The sequence below is a fragment of the Phascolarctos cinereus genome, unplaced genomic scaffold (assembly GCF_003287225.1).
Source record: "Phascolarctos cinereus isolate Bilbo 61053 unplaced genomic scaffold, phaCin_HiC Scaffold_3;HRSCAF=262, whole genome shotgun sequence".
In the NCBI taxonomy this organism is placed as follows: Eukaryota; Metazoa; Chordata; class Mammalia; order Diprotodontia; family Phascolarctidae; genus Phascolarctos; species Phascolarctos cinereus.
In genome coordinates, this window is record NW_027555736.1 from 123428813 (window position 1) to 123455512 (window position 26700).

Sequence of the window (26700 nt, forward strand, 5' to 3'; positions counted from 1 at the left end):
TCCGTGACCTCAAATACCAAGACACTGACCACTGAATCCTGAATCCTTTGCTTTCCTTTCTTAGATCCTATTTAGGTATCTCTAATCCAGTTCCCCTTTCCATCACCTCTCTAACAACAAGCGATGTAGTGACCCTGTCAGACAGAGAATACCAGCCCATTGCTGGCATAGTTCTTCAGAAGCCTTTCTTAATGTTTGAATATCATGTGGTCTCCATCTTGATTTCCCTGTTTACTAACTAAATACACATCTCCCCACATTTAACTGCTGGCTGGGACATTACAGGCCAGTGACTGAACAATTGATAACTTCAGGCATCTCATGCCTTCAGAAGCCACACAGGACAAATGGCAGTCCTGACCTCTCTCAATAGCTTTACCTTTTAATTCTCGGGCTTTTGCATCCAACAATTTCTTTTCTTCTTCATTTTCACTGGGGATTCCTTCATCTTCATCTCTGTTCCTTTAAAAATAACAACATGATCACAAGCATATGGTATCAGTTACCCTGGTTACTGCCAAGCTGATCATAAAAGGTCACAAAAAAGCATTATGAGGGATAGGAATGATACTACCTGATCTCTAACTTACAGGGTATTGATAGTATCTTGAATGATTTGAATCCAACTGTTTCGTTCCTCCTTAGAGCTGGCGTGGACTTCAACCATCTCTGGATCCTTCATTCCCATACTGATTAGGAATAAGCCCTTCTCTTCATGGGCCACTTCTCGTACAATCAACTTCTTTAATGAGATCACCGTTGATTTCTGGTCCTTGAAAAGGGGAGCAAAAAAAGGGGTAAGAAAAGGCACTCAAAGTATGACTTTTAGGTAGAGCTATGATCTAAAGTAAGACCTTATTGCTATCCTTAGTGTATTTATCTGGTTTCACCAAAAAAAAATAGCATCTTCAAGGGAAAAGTCTCTTACCCACACATATATTATAATTTGATCAAACAGAAGAAAACGTTATCAATGATGAAATAATATCATATTAGAAAATTTTTAGTAATTTTTTACATGACAAATCCTCCCAGGAAGACACAATGAACATTCTATTGACTTTGGCCAACAGTTTCATAAATGAATTTGGGTTTGTGTGTGGACAGGCATGGAACAAATATTTCAATGATAGGGCCCCCTCCGTCTCCCAAGATGAAATTACCAAGTGCCCAAGACACAATACTAAAGTCAAGGACTTGTAAAATAATAGTTTCAGATACATTTTGCACTAGAAAATTTGGTGAGTGTTTAAAAAGCTAAATGAAAAGATACAAAAAAAATGCCTGGGGCAAATTAATCTAAAAGGGTGGGAAGCAATACAGTGTGAACAATCAATACCTAATGAGGTTGAAACAGCACATTAGAAAAAGCACATAGGTTCAAGAAAGTATTTTCAGCTTACCAGTGATGCAAAGACATACTTCTGGTCTTTTTCTTGAAGGAAAACCAGAATGTCTGTGAGTAGAACTGCCTGAACTTCTAAAGTGCAGGTGAAGAGAAGAGAAAAAGAAAATAGCCATTTAAGAGTTGAACATGATTGTTCATACAAGTCTAGGAAGGTTCATTTAGCAACATATTGCAGGACTATTAACGATCACCTGAGATCATTAATATGACCAAGCATTCTGGATCTAAATTTCTCTAGGATGTAGGTTCAAAACTTCCTTGGGACATATTTAAAAGATTTCCTTGGTTGGAAAGGATACAGTACTAGAGGAACTCTAGAAAAAGACATTGGCAAGAGAATTCTAAAAAGGATTATGATGGCATTCAACACATTTGAAATATCAGTGATAATCTACTAAGTATCTATGTTGTTCATAATGCTGGTCAGATAATTTCTTACCAAGGTCTAGATTTTGGCAGCTGGGGAAAGGCATGGGGCAGAGAAAGGGAATGCTGCCCAATGGTGATGCATGTGAATGAATACCCAAGTCCAGCTTTTTCACCCCTCAATGCGCAGTTAACAAAAATGAACAAATCTCCTTCCAAGAGTCCCTCAAATTTAACAAAACTGCAACAAGAATTACCATCCACTGTGTCTCTTGCCTCCACTCCAACACCAAGTAACAAACCTCTGCATGTTGTGAGCACAGAATTCCCTTCTCCTTACTTAAAAAAAAAGCGCATCTCAATCTCTCTGAGACTGTACTTTTTGGTACAGTAGGTTTCTAGAGTCATTCCACAAACCCATTTTCAAAAGTTCATTTAGTGGCAGGGCCAAAACTTTTAGAGATTTGCTATCTAATGCGGCCTAGTGAGTTGGCTCACTATACACCACTACTGCTGGTAAAAGTACAGAACCGCTTCTTTTGGAATGGAACTTAGGTCAATATATACCACATCCTCTCAAGACATAAATGACCCTTTCCCAAGGGTCCCATGGGATCCCATGTTACTATCCTCCTAAATGTCTGAAATCTGTTTTCCTTTACATGAAATTCAAATGAAAGTAGTGAAAAAAGAGGAGTCAGGACCTCTGGTTCTTAAACTCCTAGAGAGATCTAATTTTTCAGCCCAGACCACAGTAATTTTCCATGCATAACATTAGTTATGACATAAATTGGTCTTTTTCTGGTTTTGTTTTAAAAAACCTAGGTGCCAAAAAATCTGAAATACAGGCCTCAACTCCACTGTGTCCTGAGGTTTGTATCATTAGTGTCAACAGACTAGAGAAAAACATACCCACCCTTTATTCTAGAGTACATAGTACTGGCTGTTCTTGGCATAGGTTGGCTTGGGAAGTAGAAAGCCTACACATGGCTCTCTCCACTGGAAGTTTTCAGACCTGAAACCTGTCATCTTGCTACTGGCCTGGACATAACTAGAACTCCAGCAGCTGGACTCCATTGTTACTTTTTTTCCCCTCTTTAGCAAAGAAGAAATACTTTGTTTTAAATGAAGGAGAATAAAGTCTTAGCCCCAAATGGCAACTCTAGGAAACTCTGGGATTTTAATAGTAGGGTGGGTATTTATAGGAGAGCAAATGCCTCCTAGATTGTCCTGAAGTACACAAAGCCACACTGTAATGTACTGGAAAGGACAGAGAACCAAGATTTGGGAAACCTGGGTTCAAGTTTTGACTCTATGAACGACTGGCTGGGTGACCTTCACAAATCTCTTAACCTTTCTGCTTCAGTGGGACAATTAAAATGAAGAGTTAGAGGAGATAGTCCCTTCCAGCTCTAAAACACAACTATTTCCTAATTCTAGACTTGTCAGACTGGGTTTTTTTTTCCCCTAAGATCTGTCAGCAGAGTGTTCTAATGAATCAAAATACTGTCGCAGAATCTATTACTAGCCTGATGACACTCTCTGTATGCACATTTCCCCACAAAGAAATACTGATTTCCTTTAAAACTGCTAATAACAACAGCAATGGCAACATTTGACATTTACAAAGCACTTTAAAACGCAAAACACTTTACAGACATTATCTCATTTGAAACTCACAACAGTCATTCAAGGTAGGTACTACAGTGGTTATCATCCCCATTTTACAGGTGAGAACACTGAAGGTTCAGAGATATTAAGTCACTGCCCAGGGGTCACACATGACTAATAAATGTAAGAGGCAGGAATTGAACCTAAGTCTTCTTGACTCTGACTCTAGAAACTGCAACTTCCAGTCAAAAGTATGATGTGAGTAAAACACTTTGGAACTTAAAAGTGCTCTACAAATGTGAGTTTATAGTATTATTTAGTTATTTCTCACCACTATGTGCACTGGAGAAATGCAGGTAAGGAGTTTCAAAAATCCTTTCTTATACTTGAGGCCAATGGATTAAGAGCTTCAGCCAACCTATTTTATATTTGTTTTATTTTTAAGAAAACATGTAAAAATTGTGTTTAATTTGCCTTAACTATTCTCCCACTATATTTGCCACTTTGGCTAAAAAATGGGATATAGTGATTGTTACCTATGAAGGTTCTCTGAGCTAAGAGGCATATATTTCAAAGACTATATAAAATTATACATATAAAATTATGACATATACACATATATTATTTAGTCTTTTAATACAGTCACACACACACACACACACACATACACACACACACACACCCCCACTAAGGAAAAAAAGGGAAAAAAATAGTCTTCTCATAACATGGTGACTTCCTATAGCTAAGAAAGCCAAAGACTTGGAGAAGCAAAACAGCAAAGGTTACTATAAATGAACTAAATCTGTTTCATTTTTCTCTGAATGCATTGATGTCCATGCAGGTCTACCAGACATGATCTATATCAAAGAAAAGAAGAAAAGACCACATAGGTCTCTTTCGCACTTCCCTCTGCTCTTAACACAGTAGAGATTAGTCCAACATATACGCTTTTTAGATGTCTTACCTTTCAGCCTCCCTGCTGCACTCCTCAGGAAGAGACTCCCATCTCGAACAAGCTTTTTTCGTTTCAAATCTTCCTTGGCAAACATCTGTCCACTCTTCATCCTCATAATTGACTTGCTGTCTGTCTTGGTGTAAATCTCATTGAGACGGACTTTCTTTTCATAATTTGCAACTTTGCTGTCCACTGCTCCAATCACATCTTTCACCAGGCTCAGGGACTGGGCCAGATCTTCCTGTTCTAAGTCATTTTCTTAGAAAGAGAAAAAGGAAGAGAGTGATTTTATTTCCTTCCTTTCGACTAAGTTAAAAAGGGGGAGAATCCTACCTTCTTAACCCACCATCCACACTCTGATACTGTTTTCTCTTTTCACATCTGTGTTAACATAGAGTGATGATGATAATTATTTCACCTGAGACAATCCAAGGCTCTTTTCTTTGCTTCAATGAGTCACAAAATAATTAAAAACTTAATATTACACTGAAAATATAGTGAATTCTAAAATTGACAACATACAACAAATAATTTTAGGTGGTGAAAAAGGCCACGGGGAAGCTAGGTGGCGCAGTGAATACAGTACCAGCCCTGGAGTCAGGGAGACCTGAGTTCAAATCTGGCTTCAGAAAAATAACACTTACTAGCTGTGTGACTGGGCAAGTCACTTAACCTCACTGCCTAACCAAAAAAAAAAAAAAGGCCAGGTTTAATGTCCATATCTTAAACATATCTTTTACCAAATCTTAGAATTATAAACTCTTTGAAAGTAGAACAGTGCCTTTATTTGGAGATCAATGATAGAACAGACCCCACAAATTAATCATGTAGAGACAGAAGTTCTTCAGCTACCAAAGAAACTCTGAATCAGACAGAAGTGTATAAACATCTGGTCCGTTTTCTTTCTACCACCCACCTTTATACTCTAGGCAAAACTTTTCAAGCATACCTAGCATTAAATTATCTAGAGCATACAGACTCAAGTAAAAGATAAGACATAAGCTTCTATTCTAATCAACCAGAGAGCTAAGTCACTATTTCAGTGGCTCATGGCTCTTATGGGCATGCTATACACAATGAATACAACCCACAAGAATAAAAGACAAAGGAGAAAGTTACCTTTGGTACACTGTAATATTCTTTGTAACAAAACTGGATATTTGGTAATGCGCTGGGTTACAAGTAAAATGCATTCTGGGATACCCAACCTCCTAACAACTGCACTGCTCATCTTCTTCTGAAAAAGGGGAAAAAAAGCTATAGTTAAGACAAAGACCAAAAACGATCCCGGATCATCTTGCATATTTTTGATCCACTGGATTTTATGCATTCATGCCCATGTGAAAGGAGGGAAAGTACACACCTTTACAAAGGCCTGAAAGCGCTTATCCTTAGTGTGAAGGTCTTTGAAATAGTTCACAGACTGGTTGTGCTGACCACAGAATTTGCCATATGTTTTCTTTAGGCGCTCTGCATTCTCACCTGAAAACTACGAAGAGGAGAGAAGGAACATGAGTGAGGCACTGTAGTACACAACAGATGTTTCAACAACAGATACCAGAACAGAGACAATGCCTCCAGCCCATAAATAGATACTGTAGTTCTTAGGTAAAAACCCTTCCCATTTGCTCCTAGATAGGCTATCTGAGAAAAATCTAGTTATTTCTGCTCAAATATGGTAAATAATCAACAGCCATGAAAAGTCAACATATATTAGCAGTAAACACTTAAGTGATTTGGGAAACTATACATTCACTAGATGGAATTCTGGAGGCACTCAGATTAAGCATTTAACCATTAAGTATAGACAAAAGGCAAAAGTGTAGACAAAAGCGCAGGCAAAAAGCTAAAATAATTAATTCCCACTGACAAAATCCTGTCTATCAGAAGCCAACACTTTTTTTTAAAGTTTCTAGCTTTTTATTAAGTGGTGGAGATTTTGTTGTTGTTCAGTCATTCAGCTGTGTCTAACTCTTCATGAGCCTATGGATCACAGCATGCCAGGTCCTTCTATCCTCTGCTACCTCTCAAAGTCTGTCCAAGTTCATGTTTATTGTTTTCAAGACACTATCTATCCATCTTATCCTCTGCTTTCCCCTTTTGCTTTTGCCCTTCAGTTTTTCCAAACATCAGGGTCTTTTTCAAGGAGTCCCATTTTCTCATTATGTGGCCAAAATATTAAGCTTCAGCTTCAGGATTTGATCTTCCAATGAATAGTCTGAATTAATTTCTTTAAAGCTTAACTGATCTGATCTCCTTGTTGTCCAAGTGATTGTCAAACGTTGAAGCCAACACTTTTAATGACTGTCCCAAATGTTTTTCTGAATTTGGACAGAATCAGATCCTCCATTTGAAGACAGAAGCATTTGCTGGGCTAGTATCTTGGAGGCAGGAGACATGGATTTGGATCTAACATTTAATGGATGTGAAACCATAGGCAACTTATCTCTCTTCTCTGAACTTCAGTTTTCTTATCTGTAAAATGAGGATAATGCACTGCATTGTTTACCCACTTCACAGAGGCTGTCATAAGGAAAGCATCTGATAAACCTTTAAATTTGTAAATTGCTGTGAACATGAACTATGAATAAGAGAAGTTAACATAAGTTATTATGTCGCTTATATCAGCCACGTCTCCACAGTGTTCACAACATTGTAGAGATATTATATAAATGATTTTTATAACAAACTTATATTTTACAATCTCCATTTTACATATGGGCAAACAGAGGCAAAAAGAATTTAATCACTTTACTTAAAGTCACCTAAGGAAAGGAATTAAGAGTACTCTGGGGAGATAAAATAAGTAAAAGCACAAACTGGAAAGCGTAAGGTGCACATGCAGGACAGACTGGGTAGATGAGAAGCTGGACAAGAGGGACTACGTGGCTATGGGAGGCTTTGGAAAAGGGAAGAGTCAAAGACAATCAGTTTCTTACACGGAAATGAGTTTACTTTTTTAGTTATATTGCATTTGAAACAATTACTTTCTATCAATTGGAAACGTCTGACAATGAGAAAAGCAGAACTGAAGATAAGGAGAAAGATGAGGGTGCTAAAGGTGTAAATGTGGGCTTCCTCACAGAGGTATAAGAGCTGAAGTTATCAGGGTAAGTGAGAACTCACAGAGAGAGGGGATGTTAAGAGGAGCCAAAGATGAATCTTGGGGAATATCCTGATAGCTGAAAGGGAAGGATGAAGAGTCAGCAGTGACAGAGGAAGAACAGAGGCATGAAGGAAACCAGAACAGCACTGTGAATAAAAATGAAGGAAGCCTTGAAGGATGAATATGATTTCAATCTGACACAGGCATGTGAATGTGTAATAGTTGTTCAGTCATGACCAACTCTTTGTGACCCCAATTTGGGTGTTTCTTGGCAAAGATACTGGAGTGGTTTGCATTTCCTCCTATTCATTTTATAGATGAAGAAAGTGAAGCAAAGAGGGTTAACAGTTTCAAGATGGAGGGGCCCACGGAGGGCAATGAAGGAGAAGATATCACTGGGTTTGGTGATCAGTAGCCTGTTAATGACCTTTAAAAGTGAGGCTCCAGGGGCAGCTAGGTGGTGCAGTGGATTGAGCACTGGCCCTGGATGCAGGAGGACCTGAGTTCAAATACAACCTCAGACACTGTACATGTACTAGCTGTGTGACCCTGGCCAAGTCACTTAACCCCATAGCCTAGGCTCCCCCCCCCTTTTGTGTGTGTGTGAGACACACAAAAGTGAGGCTCCAGTAGATCTGCTGGGTTGGAAGTCAGAGAATGAGGGGGTAAGCAAGAAAAAAGGCAGTTAGGTATAAACTCTTTCTTCAAGGGATATGACTGCAAAAGACAGGAAGAAATCAAGGACACTGGGCGGGTCAGATTAAAACTTTTTCCCAATATGAAGAAACCTGTGACTAGGCAGACAGGAAGGAACCAGTAAAGAGGCAGAAACTGAAGAGAGGAGAGCACAACTCTCTGTATACAATTGGTACTCCAGAAATGTCTACTAAATGATACAAGAAAGAGAGACGACAGCTAAGGAGGAAAAAGATCCTGGAAGAGGGAGGTGATAATAGGATTGAAAGCACAGGCACAAGAATAAAAATAAGAACCCTTGGTTCCTGGTCAGACATCTACTAAATTAGCCTTTTTCCATGATAAAAAGTCATGAGCATATAACATGCAGAACAAGGAATACAGCTTGCTAAGTTCTAGGCTTCCGTGTTAGGTTATGAGCATGTTCTTGCTTAAGCTGTACAAACATTTGCTTGTGGAGAAGTAGACATCTGAAGCAAGCCACTGAATGCATCCTGGTGGCAAATAACTTGAAAGCATCAAATGTTTTTCATGCAAATTCCATATGAGGAAGAATGGTACTCAATCCACGTTACATCTTAAAAATGTTACCAGCAATACCATATGCCTTGTGAGGCACTTTTGTAGACATTTTCTCATTTAGCCTTATAGTCATATAAGTAAGGTTATAAGCAAATAAAATTTTTTGTGGTAGGGCAAAATGGGGAGTCAGAACACTGCTTAATTTTTCCCCAATTTCTACTTTTCTTTACTAGTCCACATGACTAGTCTACCGAAGGTATGGGCCCCGAAGACGAACCTTATATAGTTCCCACTACTCACCTGATTCACAAGGACATCGCCTATCCTTTTGATAAGAAAATTCTTTTCACTTTTTTCCACCAGGGATTCCTTCTTTCTTTCCAAAATTTTCTGAAAGAACTGGCTGTGGATACTGAGGAGTTCATCCAAACATGGGAACAGCTTTTCCACCATTTGCTGCTCAAAGAGTAGGTCTGTCATCATTCCTCGGCTATACACATCACTCATGATCTTCAGAGTGCGGATGTGATGTAATTCTGTCTGCATCAACTCTAGGTAGGGGAAATCAATCTATTAGTCAATCAACAAACATTTAGTAATCGCCTGCTATGTGCCAGGCACACTATGCTAAGTGCTGGTAATGTCTTTTTTTTTTTTGGTAGGGTGGAAGAAAAAGGAAGAGAAGAGTTTTTGTGACTACTATTTGAATTCCAATTCAATCTTTTCAACTTAAGCCACAGACACCCCCTACCTTCCTCACCTCTGTGTGCTCTGGTCTCCCTTTTTTTTTTTTGACAGTGGCATCAGATGACAAGCCTGTACTGAACTAGAAGTCATCGGATGTTCTCTCTATTGCTGGTTCTTAGTGTTAAGCAACCCTAATTGTCTTGGCTGTTCTTGCCATCTCTCTCACTGTGGATTACTGTTGTTTCTCTAGGTTCAGTGTTACCTAAACAGCTGAAGAACACAAATTCTACTCTCAAAGCAGTTCTTTCCCTCAGTCTCTTGCAGGAGAACAACAATATGCAGTGAAACTGCAGAAATATTACAAGGGTCTCTCAAATAAAATAACAGTTGCATAGCGTAATGAAGGGTCTCACCATAAATCACCTCTTGCCGCTTGACTATATCCTTCTTTTGTTGTTTCAAAAACTTGCTATCTACTATCCGGCTCCAGGATTCTGCCTCCAGCTGTTTGGAATCCATTTCAAAATCTCCCATGAGTTGCCCTTCATTCATATCAGTTCCTACACCCAAAACAGTAGAATTCAATGAATAGAATTCATAGCGAGGAATGCTTAAGAAGTCTATGCCTATTACCCCCAGTGTTAGGACTTCTATTCTCAAGCCCCTAACACTTTGGGTTTTCTTCATTGTGAGCGTGACATAATACAGGAATAGGATTAATTAGGAAAGGGAAAATTTTGTAATAAATTTCCTGGAACTAAAACAAGCATTAATGTATTTCTTGGTATAATTATAGTCATAGTGTAATCAGAACTTGATTCAAGGGAGGCAGCATCATATAAGTGAACAGTGATTAATCCATAATTTCACTCCACTTATTTTTAACTTTATAAAATTACAAAGAATAAAGAAAGGAGTCCTAGGTACTTCATATGCCCCTGGTAGCTGTTCCCAAATAGCTAAAACCATCCAAGGAGAGAAAAAATTTGTATCTTGTAGTATCCAAAGGCTTAATTAATAACTTATGTATGATGGAAAACTATCCAGTAACTATGAAGCTTCTGATCACCAATATAATAGAAACAGCTTAACATTTTATGGACGTGGCTTTATAGGTCTCCTCACAAACACTTGCCTTAACTCCCTGCTTTTGCAGAGTAGCTAATGGAACACACTACTATGTCTCTGCAGATGAACGAATGTAAAGCACATCCTCTTACCCTCATCAGTGAGTGATTCTGTGGACTCATTGACCTTGCTGATTTTATTTAAAGAGTCTGTTGAATGGGACAGGAATTTCCAAGTGTTTGCCATGCTCTCATCATTGCCAACTCTGAGGATAAAAGGAAGCACATAATGTCAAATACTCCTGGAAAAATGATAACCTGCTTTCAAAAGTGAGACCTTGAAATATTAACTGTAAAGTCATTTCAACTGGCCAAAAAACCCCACTATGTATTACTGAAGATAACAATTCACAAGCGAAATTCACAGCAACCTGCAATGCCAGCTACAAACCAAAATGAAAAAAAGTGACAAGACAGAAATGAGTCTTTCAATGATGGGCCACCCACAACTTTTAAGAGACTCAAGAGTATTTCCCCCACAGTAACATGAAACAGTATCTTTCCCTAAACTATATCAGAAATAATCTCTCTGCCTGGAAATCACTGTGAACCTATTTCATTTTCACTTCCTACTTCCTGAAAACTAGATATTCTGAAACATTTGCTGTAAATGTTTCTAACCCAAACCAAGAATGGTCATTTGGAAACAGGCTGTATCTAAAGACATTTTTAAAAAACTGCCCAACAAAACAAATAAAACTTTAAGATTAGAACTTTGAAAAGAAGGCCTTATGATGCTACTCCAAAGATGAGACCATAAAGACCAGCTGGTTGCATCTCCTTCACTCTCAGAAAAAGCTGAAAAGACTACAAAGCATGGGTACATGGATGATAAGGAAAGCGGAGACTTAAAAAGAGGTTTTTATGCTTAAGGCAAGGAGTTGATTCCAGCCTAAGTTAGCCAAAGTCATTACCCTGTGATGGATGTTTGAGCCCTGAATGTGAAATGGCTTATTTTCTTGGTGGGCAGACAGGTAAGCCCTACGCATCACAACAACCACCATCATAATCAACCATTTGCTAATAATTACTATGCAGCTAAGGCCTGAAATGTCAGTGGAGGCAAAGCCACCTCTGTAGAGGAGTGTAACACTTTGTAAAGGGCCAAGCTACAGATAAGTTTTGAGATTTGGTGGTTACTAACTTGGAATCAATCATGCCTCTTCTTCCCCCTCCCCAATATTCATTTACAAAATGAAATTGATCTTTGTATGGACACTGCTCTGAAAAAAACTGCTAGTTATAAAAGTAAATTATTTTCAGATAAAATATAAATGACATTTCAGAATATTATCAGATGACAGAATAAAACTCAGTTTTTTATTGGGCCCAGTTGCCCATATTTTATCCACTTTACCTTTTTAGAACTCAAATTCATCAAAGAAGTGGCTCTATTCCAGTATACTCGAAAAAAAAAACCACACACACACAAACTATAAACAAAAGCAACCTCTGAGCAATTAAACAGCATCAGTAACCTGGCATAACTTTCATTTTCCCCACTACCACCACTCAGTAAGCATAGCAAACACACACAATTTTGATCACAAAATTCATGGTAAAAACAGGGTGTATCCACCAGGCTATTAGTGATTATATGTTCCAATGCCAAATGTTCCATCCAGAAATCTGAACTTACCCAGCAATATTCTGTATAGAGACACTTTTGGAAAGTGAGGCACACTGCTGCGACCGCCTGCTAGAGAACAATGGGGCCACAGAGGTCTCATCAGGCACAAGAATTGCAGAACGTGGGCGTTCTTTGGGTTGTGAGGCTGAAAGGAGAATGGAACAGTCTCATAAGCATCATATAACCTCTGTACTAAACTGATCAGAAATTTCTTTTCTGAACATTAATTTTTAAGTTTTGAGCTCCAAATTCTCTCCCTACATCGAGCTCCTCCCCTCCCCACTGGGAAGGCAAGCAATATGATACCCATTATACACATGAAATCATGCAAAACATTTCCATATTAGCCATGTTGCAAAAAAAGCAAGAAAAAATAAAGAACGGAAAGAAATATGCTTCAGTTTGCCCTTAGAGTTCATCAGTTCTCTTGAGGCAGATAGTAATTTTTCATCATGAGTCCTTCGGAATTGTCATGGATCAACTGTACTGATCAGAGTAGCTAAGTCTTTCAGCTGTTGACCACAACTCAATGTCTACCAATACCTTGTGCAAAGGAAGGGTGTTTTAAAACATTTGTTGAATGAATGATCATGTCCCATATCAAACATCGAAGACTGCCTAGCTCTATAGAGATCGTTAAATTGTTTCCAAGTCAACAGTAATAAGTATTAAACATTTTTCAAATATTCCATAAATTCATGTATTCTTGAAGTTGGAATGAACCTGAGTGCTACTAAGTCCAACCCTATCACTTTATAGATTAATCAATAAGCATTTATTAAACATCTTTTATATGCCAGGCACATATTTTCCAAGCCATCTAGTCTTAAAATGTGGGAGTCATCTGACTGTATTTCTTCCTTACCCCTCACTTACAATTAGCTGCAAAATAATGTTGATTCTGTCTCCACCATCTTTATATCTACCTGTTTTCCTTTCCACACCCACTGCAACCACCCCAGTACCACCTCTCAGCTGGGCTGTTATAACAGTCTCCTAACTGGTATCTTGCCTCCCGGTTTTTTGACTTTTCCGATCTATCCTTCATAATGCTGCCTGAGTAATCTTCCTAATAAAGGATTAACCTCATCAAAACTCTTCAGTGGCACCCTAGCATTTAAGAAATGAAACACAATACAGCCTCCTTAATAGGCGCACAAGACTACAATCAGTCTCCAGCCTACCTATCTCTATTGGAACAGATACTGCTACACTCTTCAGACTTTTAAACTACTCACATACCGTATCACAAATCATTTCCCATTCTCCAATACTCTGCTCTTCCCCCTCACTTCCACTTGTTGACAGTTCTCTTTTCCTTCAAGGCCCAGTTCAGATTCCAAATCATGTATGAATCCTTCCACGCTTCCTCTTCCTCCCTCAGCTGGAAGTGTTTCCATAGCCTCTTTTCTTCACTTAACACATTCTGCTGTGTATCACAGTTATTTGTACATATGCCTTATGCCACCATTAGACTGTACATTCCTTGAGTGTTGTGTCTATGTCTTACTTCATCTTTGTTTCCCCATAGCCTAGCACAGAGCTTGGGGACTCAGTAGGCACTTTGTTGATACTTCTTATGAGGATTCAGATTATAGAAGACCATAGGAAAGAAATCTATACTTGGTATGTTAGTACATAAGGTCACTGAAGATATTTAAGCAAAGGAGTAACATGATAAAGAAGATGACTTTGGCTTCCAGCAAGATAGCGATTCTTTATAGAGGATTTATGGAAGGACATGAACAAAAACCACACACAATGAGAAAGCACAGATGGGCTTTTTATTCTGCTGAGGACTGAGCCCACATCAATGAGATCATACATGCATCAAATTGAGTCTGTATGGATTAGAGAAGTAGATGTAGTAATGGAGGATAGTTAGGATGGTAGATCAGTAATCCAGGCATTAAATGAGGGCCTGGTTTAGGGTGGTGGCAGCAAGGATGGAAAAGGACTCAAAAGATATGAGGAAGATTTAGCATTACTGATTCCCTCTTACCAGTAAGTAAATTTTATCTGAGTAAGAATATATGCGTCTCTATGTCTGTTTTTAATGTGTGTGCTGTAGTTTTTTTCTAATTTTCACTTTCACAGGGAGGTAATCGTCATGTAGATGTGTCTACCTGAAAAAGATCCTCTGACGTAGGCCATATGGGGAGGAGAGAGAAAGAAAACCTGTATACACAGTAAAGAGCCACCTGAGAAATTCAGGGTACTATGGATATTCAGCTTACAAAACCAATTTGCTTGGTAAGCCCCCAAAGTATCAGCAATCAATTCCAAATTTCTTGCAGGACTCGGGTTTCAAAAAGGGAGATCCAGCAGGCCAATCCTCAGAGAATCTCTGAGGCTGCAATCATTGTTTTCAAGCTTTTGGGGTTACATATAAATTAAACTCTGTGTGTGTAAAAGGAACTCTTTAAGCAAAGAAAGAAACTAGGTATTTTTATTAAGATTGACCAAGAGGACTTCGAGAGAAGCTTTATTCTTAGTTTTCAGGCAGAGGTGTGTCAAAAGGATTCTTGCTGTCAGGTAAAGTAAGCAAACTAAGTGAGATATTAAAGCAAGGAAAGAAAGTAGTTTTAATTTCAACTTCTCTTTCTCAGTCACTAAGGCTCTGTTCTGTTCATCTCTGTGTCTGTTTGTGTAAGGTTTCCTAAGATTAGCTTGTTAAGTAAGGGAACTGAAAATGCAGGGCAAGACTCTCCCAGGAGTTAGTATGGGGGGTGGAATCAGAGAAGGGATTTCTCCGAGTAATAACACCAAGTTTTTTTCTTTGTATGAAGCTCTAGCAGTAGCTTTATACTGATAAAGATCCACCAAGCAGCCTGAAGATAGCAAGGCCTGATGAGGAAAAGCTAAGAAAGTATTTTGTTACTCAAAAGTTACATGAATTCGGGTTTAATTAGATCCCAAAGCTAAAGTCTGTAAACGGGATTTCAGTGATTTGTTTAAAATGCATATAAAGGGGCAGCTAGGTGGCACAGTGGATAGAGTACCGGCCTTGGATTCAGGTGGAACTGAGTTCAAATCTGTCCTCAGACACATAACACTTGCTAGCCGTGTGACCCTATGCAAGTCACTTAACCCCATTGCCTAGCCAAAAATAAACAAAAGTAAAGAATAATAAAATAAAATTCATATTAACATTGTAAAAGCTGTTTTTTATAAGTAATACTGATGAAGGGGTATGAGAGAAATAGAGCTCTCTTGATTTGTAAATTATTGAGTGTTAACTCTCCAGATTCTAAAAGGTGAAGAGAAGCAGGATAAAAAGGAGAGTATGATTTTTAATTTGGAAAACTGCATTAAAAGCAGTCAAGCCTTCTGTAATCTGTTAATGGGGTTTCAGAGTAGCCAGAACCCTACTATTGTGTTTCAACAGGAACATAAACCACTTCATGTCTCCTAAAAAGTTTCTGTAATCACTATAAACATCTTAATGGATTTTTTTAAAAAAAGGATTTGTCCCACAAACTTCTTCCTATAGTGGGACTACGAATAAACAGTGCAGCTTTCTATCTTCTTTTGGGAGAATGAGAAACTTGGAGCTCTTTGATTCCCTAGTGAACACCTAAATTTTGTGATACACAGACTAATGAAGAGAATCCTCTGGGTTGAAATCAAGTCTATAGCTTGGGAAAGTAGGGTGTTAGTAAGACGTTGGTTTAATAATAGTCTGCATAATTTGGTTTATGGCTAAAATGTAAGGGAAAGTGGGAGTAGTCTGAGTTACGAGTCTGAAAGATTTAGAAAGAAATAAAGGCTTGAGGAAAAAAACTGGAAATATAGGCAAGGTTTGGGGACCAAAGGGGTCATACTATGCTCATAGCTGGTGGGCAGTAGCAAACCCTCACCTGTTCCTGGATAGTTGCTCTGGGTGCCTTTGTGCCAGCTTTATATGGCTTAAGCATGTTTAGAGGGTGTGAGGAACTTTGACTTTGTTTTAAGTAGAAAGATTGAGAATAAAAATTTTGTAGCTTGATTTGAAAGTCTATGGACAAAGTTAGAGGGATAGGAGGAATCAAAATGGAGGACACCACATGTTTCAAGCCCCTCTTGTTACATATTGTCACTTTAAAATCTTTGGTAGTAGATCAGCTGGAAATAAGTGAATCCCAAAATATAAAACGCTTGGAATAAATAACCCTTATGTAAAATATAATACTAATTGAAATTACAAATTGAGATTCTGTATGATAACATGTGGAAAACAGATCCAGGTGTAATTAACTGAATTTATTCTGGTCTCATTTTAAGTGAAATTTCTAATTTATTATTATATTACATCAGGAAACTTGTTAGCTGTGTGGTTTGAAACCAAGTTACTCCAGTTATGTAATCTGTAATGTGTATAAAGATAACGCCTAACACTTATTTGGCAATTTACTGTATTAGAAAGCTTGTTAGAAATGTGAATTCTTCTTTAGTTCTTTTGGGTTATGGATTTAATTGTTAAAAGACTGATGTAAAAAACAAATAAGAAGAAACAAGTAACAGATTAGTAACTGAGTTAGGATGTCAGTATTTTAAGATTTTGGGATCTAACCCCATGCTTAAATGATTAAAGTACAATGATCTGACTTCAATTAAGAACTACAAATTGAAAAGAAAAAGGTTTTTAGAAATCAGTCTGTAACCACTATAGTCTTAAGAGTAAGGTTAGATAATCATCTGGTTAATCATGTCCAATAGCCTTTCAGGATAAATCTATAGGAAGGCCTTATTAAATCTAACACTTCTTAAATATAGATATGATAAAGGCATTGATTATTGTGATTTGTGATTGTTATACAAAATCTTACGAGTTTCCTTGTACTATTCAATTATTTAATTATTATTTATGTAACTCTGTGAAAGTCCTTAAGACTTCTGCCTAGGGAAACTGGCCACACCCTGCTAGGATTAAATCAAATTCCTCAGGTTTCTTTACCTGGGCCATGAAGTGGCAGTACAATTTAGAGTCTTAAGATATTTTAGCCCAGCATATTTTAAGCTAACTTGATAATAACAGGTGAGAATTTAAATTGTTTGTAAAACTTTATATGTATTTCCTAGTATATGGAGCTTGAAATTCCCAGGAGGATGGGAAGGAGGAGCTAGAATGCTCTTTATCTGATAAGTCTCAAAAGCAGGGGCAGGGATCCTAGTCTTCTAATGAAGCAAAGGAAAAGAATATTTGGAGCTGGAAATTAACTCCACATCTTTTTTAAAAAAAGGGAAATATATTAATTTGTGGATAATATTCTTTTTTTTCTGAAGTGCTGTGAGTATTGGGACTTAAAAATTACAATGTTACCATTATCGATGATAAATCCAGATTTGATTTAAGCCAAAATCTGTCCTGAAGGAAATAAGAACGGGGTCTGCTCCTTGTCAACATTATGTAAATTATAACCTAACATGAAAAGGTATTATTTGACATTAAGAAATTTATTTTTTATGGCCCCAAGAAAGTTGTGTTTACCTCAGTTTACTGTTCTGTAAGGGGATAATAATAGAACCCACCCTCCACGGCTGTTGTGAGAATCACATGATTGTAAAGTGCTTGGCACAGGGCAAATGCTATATGAATGTTAACAGTTTTTATTATCTCTTTAGTTAGATGTAATTGCTTCATACTTCATAACTTTATATGGGTTTTTAGATGTGATCAACATTCAAGGGCAATGGTGATGAGATGAATAATTTTCTATGCAAAGCAATCTGTAAGCACATTCACCTGAACTGGTTTGTTTCAAGTTTTAAATACATAATACTGTTTAGGCCCTAAACTTTAGGATATGGTCATATTTCTAAATTTTCTATTATATAATACTTTAGCTATGTTGTAAGAAAAGCAATTCCTCTTATAATCTAGATGTTGTTAGATTAAGAATTGTACTGTTAAAAAAAAAAAAAGGATGAGTTAGGAAGCTGTTAGGTCATGCTATCAGCCCTGCTGACCATATGCTGTTCTAAAGCACTATAATTTAAGAAAATTATAAACTTCCATATTTTGTCTATATTTAAGAGGAAGTTTCACCTAAAATTACTTGGCTATCACTTATGAAAATTATGAGATTGTTAATTAAGTTATCTGGAGTTGTTTTAATCAAGCATTTACATAAGAATTTTTTAAAACGCCTACTGTAGGAATTCCTACTGATTAAATGGGAATCCTTGCACAAAATGGGGGTATAGTTTTCAAGCCTGCTTATGTTAATATATAACACATATGTTAATATACGTCTATATGTGTAAATTTGGGGGTTTTTTTCCCCCTAGGGGTTTAAGTGAACTATCATATATTTACTATCTATGTGAGATTCCAGAATGTAATTATTTTCTTAATTTCTAGAGATACATTTAAAGACAAAGGGAAGAAAAAGATATTGAATAAATATAATGAAAAGACTGGGGAAAGGAAAAAAAGTAAGCATGTATATACTATCTGGTATGTGCTAGGGCAGCTAGGTGGTGTAGTGGATAGTTACCTGGCTTGGGGTCAGAAAGACTCATCTTTGTGAGTTCCAATCTGGCCTCAGACACTTACTAGCTGTGTGACCCTAGGCAAGTCATTTAACACTGTTTACCTCGGTTTTCTCATCTGTAAAATGAGCTGGAGAAGGAAATGGCAATCTACTGTAGTATCTCTACCAGGAAAATCCAAAATGGGGACATGAAGAGTCAGACATGACTGAATACAACAGACCAACCAGAAGAATATTCTCTCTCTCAAACTAGGGGAATATCCTTTGCTATAAGATATCAAGTACTAGCCAATATATTTCTCTAACAGTTCAATCCAACTGCACGGATTTTTGCTGGAGGTGAAAGTTTCTCCTGGATTCTGATAAACATAACTGAAGATTTTCAAAGTCTCACTAATGTATTCTGAGAAATGACCAAAATGTCTAATGAATTGCTTTGTGCCTTGTAATAATTCCTGAAATAGCTTCAATAACCAGGCATGCTCCATGGGTTCCTGCGCTATTAAGACTAAGTCAGAGGTAAAATTCATGGCAAGGGGTATCCATCCACTGCAGGTTGGGAGAAACAGCTCTCAAAGGATATACAAAGGCAGCCTAGCTAATGACGTCGTTCTGGAAATCCCCAGCACAGGGGTAGCAACAAGCTAAGTGTAAGATATGGCACACATAGCAGGAATGCAAAAACAAAACCCCTAAAGCTTGATCGCTATAATAAATGAATGTTACCAATACAAAGTAATGACCCGGGAAAAGTTCATGAAAAAGACGAAGAAACATGAAGTAGGGGAGGAGCAGGCTACTTATTACTTACGTTTATTCCTCATAATAACTGTAGGAAGTGAGGAAGTGTCATGGGCCTGAAGACTTCCTTTGGGTTGCTAGAAGAAGAAATAATGGAATTCAGTTTGACTAAAAGAGAAAGGAGAGAGAACTATCCGTCTGGGCTTTGTGGAATGGTGAATTTCACAATGACTATCAACCAAATAGATTAATCCTTAGCAATCCTATTTTAAGGAATTCACAGTGAACATCTTCAGCAGCCCAATACAACAAAAAGCATAAGCAGACACTGATGGAAACAACACATCTGTCACAATCCCTGGGCAAAAGTGTGCTCACAACTAAAGAAGGCATGCCTTTTTATCTCTGAGTATCAGTGTGGTAGCTAGGGGGGTCCAATGGATAGAGCACCAGGCCTGGAGTCAGGAAGACCAGAGTTCAAATCCAGCCTCAGACACTTACTAGCTGTGTGCCCCTGGGCAAGCCATTTAACTGTTTGTCTCAGTTTCCTCATCTGTAAAACGAATTAGAGAAGGAAATGGTCTTGGGTAAGTTACTTAACCTCTTTAGGACTCAGTTCCCTTATCTGTAAAATGAGAGGATTGAAGTAGATGACCTCTAAGGTTCCTTCTGACTCTACACTTATGATTCTATGAGCCTTTTTTTAGGTGTCTTCTATCTACGTGATCATTTCCCAGGAAAACTTAACAGTAACTGTACCACAGGCAGGTCAAGCACTGATAAAATGCCTTAGCTATGAATCACCACATAGTGATGCTGCTGCTTCTGGGGGATGGGGAGAAGAAGTGTATAGGTAACTACACAGTGCCTTCCTACAAGGAGATAATTATATAAGGAAATATAATATGGACAAAACCACAAGAAACATTAACTCACAAACACCACCAAAATATGCTACCCTGCACCAAATAAAATACGTAAAAGCAGTATAACACAGTAGACGGAGAGCTGGTGATGGAACCAGGAATATCTTTAACCTCCTAATGATCTAGGCAAGTCTCTAAGACTATAAATTGCAGAGAAGGTAATGACCTGCATTGGTATAGAGGGAGTTTTCTCATCTTGGAGTTCCCTATGTCAGTGAAATTCCAGGTCCAGTCCCTATGCCTCAGCAACTCTGTTGGCCTTGTTCATGCATTTATTTATAGGCCATGCACAGTGCTAGTAGTTTTAGGCACCACCAGACAAATAGTATTTTCTTTCTCCTCTTAACATGACCTAAGCAATTTGTTCTCTAAGGAGATCCCATTACAAATCAGAGGGATCCTAAGACACTCTCAGAAGTCCAAAGCACCTGATTTCTATTGGATCTTTCCTGACAGTGGACAGCATATAAAGAGTACCAATAGCAGAGAAGCTGAGTACATAAAGTAAAAACAAAACAAATCTATTTGACCCTCTCAGGCAGAATATTAAACACAAAGATACATATGTTTAAAATTTAAAGATTTTTAGAGCGTGTTTTATTTTTCTTTTTCAAAAGCTGAAACAATTCTGTAAAAGAACTGATTTACCTTTTTGGGCAGTAATTTAAAAACAAGTGATGCCTTCTCATATCCTGCCTCCTCTCCCCAAAGAAAAAACAAATAGCTTTCTTCCATAATTGTTTTTGTGATATGACTGAATTGAGTCCTATCTTTCAGTCAGAAATGTCTTACCTTCATTTTGACCTTTGCACAAGAAGCCAGACTTTCTCTACAGCCTTTGTGGACAAAAGCACCACAATCTGAAAGGAAAACAGGATCCAAGGTGACAAAGAATGACAATAATAATAATAAAAAGCTCACAGATCAATGCTTTCTATCACGAAGCTGCTTACATATATATATTCTTAAATGAAATCTCCCACATTTTAGAGTCCTATGCTTTCAGCAATCCTCAAACTGTAGTTGCAGATTGTATCCTTTGGATACACTGTCTGTTCCAGAGATTAGTCATATCATGTTACAAAGCTGTGAGAAACTAGAGCAGAAGGAAGTCCCAATCAACAAAGATTACAAGTCTGCAGTATTATTGGCAAGAAGCTGAAGAAGCATCCAATTCTAAAGGCCAAAGATTCTGTGCTCAACTCAGATGTCTAGAGAATCAAATGGAGAGTCCCAAATAAAGAAGATGCAGACAAAGAAGGAACCAAAATAAAACACTGTATAATTTGCATGACTATGGCAGAGGCCTGACAATCGACCCTCAGATGTCCTTTTGACTTGGCTTCCAGGCAAAGACCCAAAGAGGAGCCCTCAATTCATCAGACACTTTAAGGAAATACAACTCAGAAAAGTGAGAGCTGCTTAGTTAGCAAAGAGTAGACTGCCATTTACAAGGGGAACAATTTTAATTTTTCGTTTTATTTATAAGTCTCTTTTTACACATGAAGATCTCATTTCTGTTCCTTGGAGGAACAGTCAGCTGTTGCTCTTGCTGTGATGTCATCAACAGCATTATGAAAAAAAGGGCAGAAGGATAGGCAGACACAGATAAAGCTTCATCCTGCGGACGTACTTCATAAGTATCTCTCACAAAACAGAAACATATTCAGCAAATCAATAACAGACACTGATCATTAAGCAATGGTTTTCAACTTATCTGAGAGGAGCAAGTTTATTCACCAATTACGCTCAAGATGTTAAATGACCTCAGCAAGCTATTTTCTTCTTGGGGGTGAGGGACACATGAGATAGAGAAAGAAAAAGCATGCTTGCCAGATTTCAGCTCCAGAATCTGACCTCTTCCTGTCCCTGTTACTTTTGCAAATATATTTGTAAAACCAGCTTAATGTAGTATACAGATATGGGATTGCAAGTCTGGCAAACTGAACTTTAGACCTGGCTCTTCCATTAATTATGTGATGGTAGGCAAATCACACTCTCTAGACTTCTGTTTTCTCATCTATAAAATAAAGAGATTTGATTAGATTCTCTCAGAGGTCCCTTTCAACTTTACAATTCTATGACTCCACTTACAATCTTTTTTTTGCTGGGTTACTAAGACAATCAATTATGTCAGACAGTAAAATTCTCAAGCATTTCACTGAACTGGGATACACAAAGAGTATTTAAAATGAGTTTTTAACTTCCTTTTATGTTATCTCGATAAACACTACAATAAACTGGTACTCTAAAGCAGAGGTGTCAAGCACGTGGCCTACACCACTCTCAAGTGCAGCCCAAACTAGATTAAAATGTAATTGGGATATAGTTAACAACATAAAGAAATACAATAAAACACAGATATTACGTTTTAAGACAAAATCAGTATGCAGCCCACAGGGATATGCTATATGGATTAGCATATGGTTTCTTTTCGGGTTGTGTTCTTCAAGGAATGTGGTAGACTAAGCAGTCATTAAGCACAATGACTCAGGGAACTTTGGATTGAGAATGCCAATCAGGTCAGTAGTCAGACAAAACCCATCATAAATCCCCATACTTTTCAATACTACTCTTTATTAGGTAGGGAGAAGATGCTTTTTGAAGGCATCTTGCTTCTTCTAAGTCTGTCAGGATCTCCTCAGATGCAGAATCACTGCCTCACAGACCACCCAGAATCTGAGCAAGAATCCTTTTTAAAATACAGGATCATAATAGAACTAGAAGGCACATAAGAGGTCATCTAGTCAAACTTCATTTTATAGATGAGGAACTGAGGCACACATATCCAATACACAGTTATCTGGTCTTTAAACACCTAAATTGGGAGGGAGTTCACCTTTCTTCCCAAGTTTCACTTTTGGATAATGTTATTCGGAAATTTCTCCTTAGATGTAATTCAAATTTGCTATCTTTGGCAATTGCTACACATTGCTTTCAGTTTTGCCCTTTGGAGTCATGTGGAAGTCATCTAATTCCTCTTCCACATAACAACTCTTGAAAATGCTTATCATATTCTTCTCCAGTTTTCTCTGCTCCAGGCTACACATCTCCAGTTCTTTTAACTGATCCTCAGACGACTCGACCTTGAGGCCCTTCACCATTCTAGTTACCTTCTCTGAACACTCTCCAGCTTACTGACATCCTTCCTAAAAGCCAGAACTGAACAAGACACTCCAGACTGGTCTAACCAGAGAAAAGTACAGTGGAACTATTACTGGAATACTATCTTAATGCAGCCTAAGATCCCATTAGGCCTCTTGGCTAACATATCACATTGTTCTATCAAGCCTGCAGGCCACTAAAACCTCTCAAAACAGCTTTTCCACCCCACCCTACTCCCAACTCAACAGAAGCAACTACTTAAGTATCTTACTTGAAGTTTGCTGTTGCTAAAGTGTTAGCAAAGGGTCATAGTAAAGTGGCCATATCAACTCTCCCCAAAAAAATCCATCAAGGCAAAGGACTGAAGCTGTTCTCTGGTGACTCAAACTCAAATTGAGCCAATCTGACCAACTAAATACTAATTCTGGCACTTTAGTAAGAAATCTTTCAGAAGTCCTTCCTCAGTAGATTCAAGATGTTAGGATTTAGAGCACTTTTGACTAATCAGTGAGGCAACTTGTATACATAGTTTAATAATTTTAAGAGCACTGAAAATAGTTCATAACCACAGTTAAGGGAAAGTTGGCTGAACTTAGGAGACTTCTGACTACCTCTTGGCTGAAGGGGATACACATATTAAAGATCCTTTATTTATTTACTTCTTGAGTATACTGAAGAAACAAAACAAAGTAATGATTTCTACATCAAGGCGGGGTGGGGAACAACCCACAGACAGGAAGAGTACATGCATGGTGGTGGTTTGAACTTCCACCTCTGCAGGCAAACCTAAGCCAAAAGACCCCAAACCTTTTAGTCTGTGGTCTTCTTTAGTGGGTCAAAAGCAAAACCAATCAGATGAGTATGGACACCTTTGTTTTTGCTGTATTCTCCTTCAGAGCCCTAATATGCTGATTGGAACCCAGGAGCTCCACGGTGGACTCTGTTTATTAACATACTGTACTCCAATACAATTCTCTGACCACTTTCTAGGTAAAAGATAGAATAGATACAGACACTGATTTCCTAAGTTATGAACAACCATCATGTGAATATCTTGTTTGCACAAATGCCTGGGAACGGAAAGGAATAAGCATTTATATGGTAACTACTCCATGTGAAGAACTTTGCTAAGTGCTTTAAAAGTGATTTCTCATTTGATGGTTGGTTGCACACTACCCCTTCCACTCTCCAAAATTCTCTCTGCCTCCCTTTTCTCCCTACTCTTTGAGTCCTTTTAGCCCTGTAACACACTGGGATCAATACTATCCAGATGGCTGATGTGGGGAATTACTGCACCATACAACAATTTCTTTCTTCCAGTGAGCTTCATGCAGTGATGCTCCTTATTCCCTTTTCTGTCTTCTATAGCTCAGTTCTTTTCACCTCAGATAAGCCCTCTCTAGGACATATCCCATTAACTCTTTTTTTGCTCTACTTTCCAACCCTCTTGATTATCTCAGATACATTAATTACTGTTAATTTCACAGAATAACTTTAATCACAGCTGGCAATTGTAAGATTTGTATTAATAACTCAGGGAAAATTATATTTACAATAATTTAGGGAAAAATTATGAGCTTGAAGGGAAATATGATATAAAGAATGAGTGCCATCAACTTCTAAAATTCTTGAAATGATCTACAGCAGAAGTCTCCCCTTTCAAAAGCATCTTAGATCTTTTAAATAAATCTCTTCTCCCTCAAATTCTAATATATAAGTAAATAAGTGATAGATAAATTTTCTCTTCTTATTTTCTTTAATTACTGATGTTTGCAATTTGTATTGTTCTCTATTATTTCGTACTACAGGTGTATAATATTTCAACTACATTATGAACTATGTAGACTTTTATGGGCTAGCCTGGGAATTTAACTACTATTTAGCATTGTTTCTGTGGGAAAATAGGTTCCAAGTTTCAAACAACCAATTTACAAATGGATATTTAGAATACAACCAGTTTCGAGGCTAGGGACTGCATGTACTTTCTTTCAGGGCTATTTCCATCTGGCAAAACTGCTTTGTGAGGTGGAAAATTATCACTTTAACAGACAGTTTGGGAAACATTCCAAATCCTAAGTTAAGGGCATAAAGTAGCCTGATGAGTCTGAACTGTGACACCAACTGATTGAGTACAAAAAGCAAAAAGGATGTCAAGAAGATATTTTAAACCAACTGAAATATTCCCATGAAATTGCTTTTCTAACTAAACTAAGACTCTCCCATGGAGCTACCATTTAAAGAAATTCACTAGCCTGTTGCTATACTGTGATCACAAGCCTCATTTAAATAAATAGTGGAAATGGAGTCTGCTGAAAGACACTCAAGCACCCACTTGAAAAGTACTCAACTTGTTCCCAAGTTGTCCTGGGCCCAACTCTGATGGGCAGTTTTAGTGCTCTATGCGAGTGATGTAAAAATATCAACTTCACTGACATCAGGGTCATGTGGTTGAACTCCCATACTCTATTTTGGAAAAAAAAAAAGACAACAGGCAAGAACAAAATAATTAGAGACAAGTCTAAACCATTTTCATGTCCACTGCCACAACCAGAGTAAGTTTTCAAAAGAGATCAAAGGAAAGTTGACTGGCCAACTATTTCAGATTTCTTAACAGAAGTAAGCAATATGTGTTTGTCTTCCAAAGGCCTTCTCAAGTAGTATCTCAATACATGGTTTATGGGAATAGCACTGGCCCCCCAATGCCCAGAATGCCCAGCAATCCATTCTTCTTCCTTCCATTTCTCTATGAAGAAATATAACAGAGAACATACAGTATTTTTGACAACAAATTTTTAATCTTTCTGTCATAAAAAGCTTTAGTGAATATTGCAGATCATGTGTTGCTGTTGTCCTCCAGAAAATAAAAGAACAGCTAAAACCAATTTAGATCTTTTAGGAAATAATCAACTCTGTAGAGATAACATACAAGACTTAGGTTAAGATGCACAGAAATTATACAGTGAAATCAGCCCTAAGGAGGTTCTCATGAGTCACACATTCAATCAGAACCCTGAGGTGAGAAGTGTTTTCCCATTCTTCAGGGGTCAATATCTGACTGAGTCAGTTTAGATCACAGTTCTCTACAATGGGTGTGGTGAAAAGTTCTTGCCACTGTTACTGCTGTTGACCAATATGGGCATTAGAGTCTACCTTTAATACAGTTTTTTGTTTCCCTTGCTTCTGGAGGACATGGATAGTATGCAAGGATGGAAATATACAACTTCCCCTCTCTTTCCTGTCATGCCCAAGGAAACACAAATAAACAAAATGAATCCAATCCAGGACAAATAGTATAAAGCCAACAGAAATATATTTTCTAAAAGGCTTCCTGCAATTCATTGTTT

At 37.8% G+C, this 26700-nt stretch overlaps 1 protein-coding gene across 14 annotated transcripts in view; it reads right to left on the reverse strand.

Annotated features, from left to right (window-relative positions):
• The window catches only part of AKAP13 (A-kinase anchoring protein 13), a 388825-nt gene that overhangs the window by 17979 nt on the left and 344146 nt on the right, over window positions 1–26700 (reverse strand). For 12 of the 14 annotated variants that reach the window (XR_002320358.2, XM_020964547.2, XM_020964537.2 and 9 more), the window contains 12 exons: window positions 21044–21111; window positions 19396–19462; window positions 12118–12253; window positions 10572–10684; window positions 9765–9911; window positions 8965–9215; window positions 5704–5829; window positions 5460–5577; window positions 4350–4598; window positions 1404–1480; window positions 591–772; window positions 380–462 (listed from right to left, as the gene is read on the reverse strand). Coding sequence is in view for 13 of the 14 variants with exons in the window: in XM_020964547.2 (XP_020820206.1) it covers window positions 380–462; window positions 591–772; window positions 1404–1480; window positions 4350–4598; window positions 5460–5577; window positions 5704–5829; window positions 8965–9215; window positions 9765–9911; window positions 10572–10684; window positions 12118–12253; window positions 19396–19462; window positions 21044–21111 (1617 nt within the window). In the remaining variant the exon portion in view is untranslated. Of the gene's footprint in view, window positions 1–379; window positions 463–590; window positions 773–1403; window positions 1481–4349; window positions 4599–5459; window positions 5578–5703; window positions 5830–8964; window positions 9216–9764; window positions 9912–10571; window positions 10685–12117; window positions 12254–19395; window positions 19463–21043; window positions 25820–26700 lie in introns of those variants that run through there. The other 2 variants (XM_020964586.2, XM_078151148.1) reach the window with 2 other exon arrangements.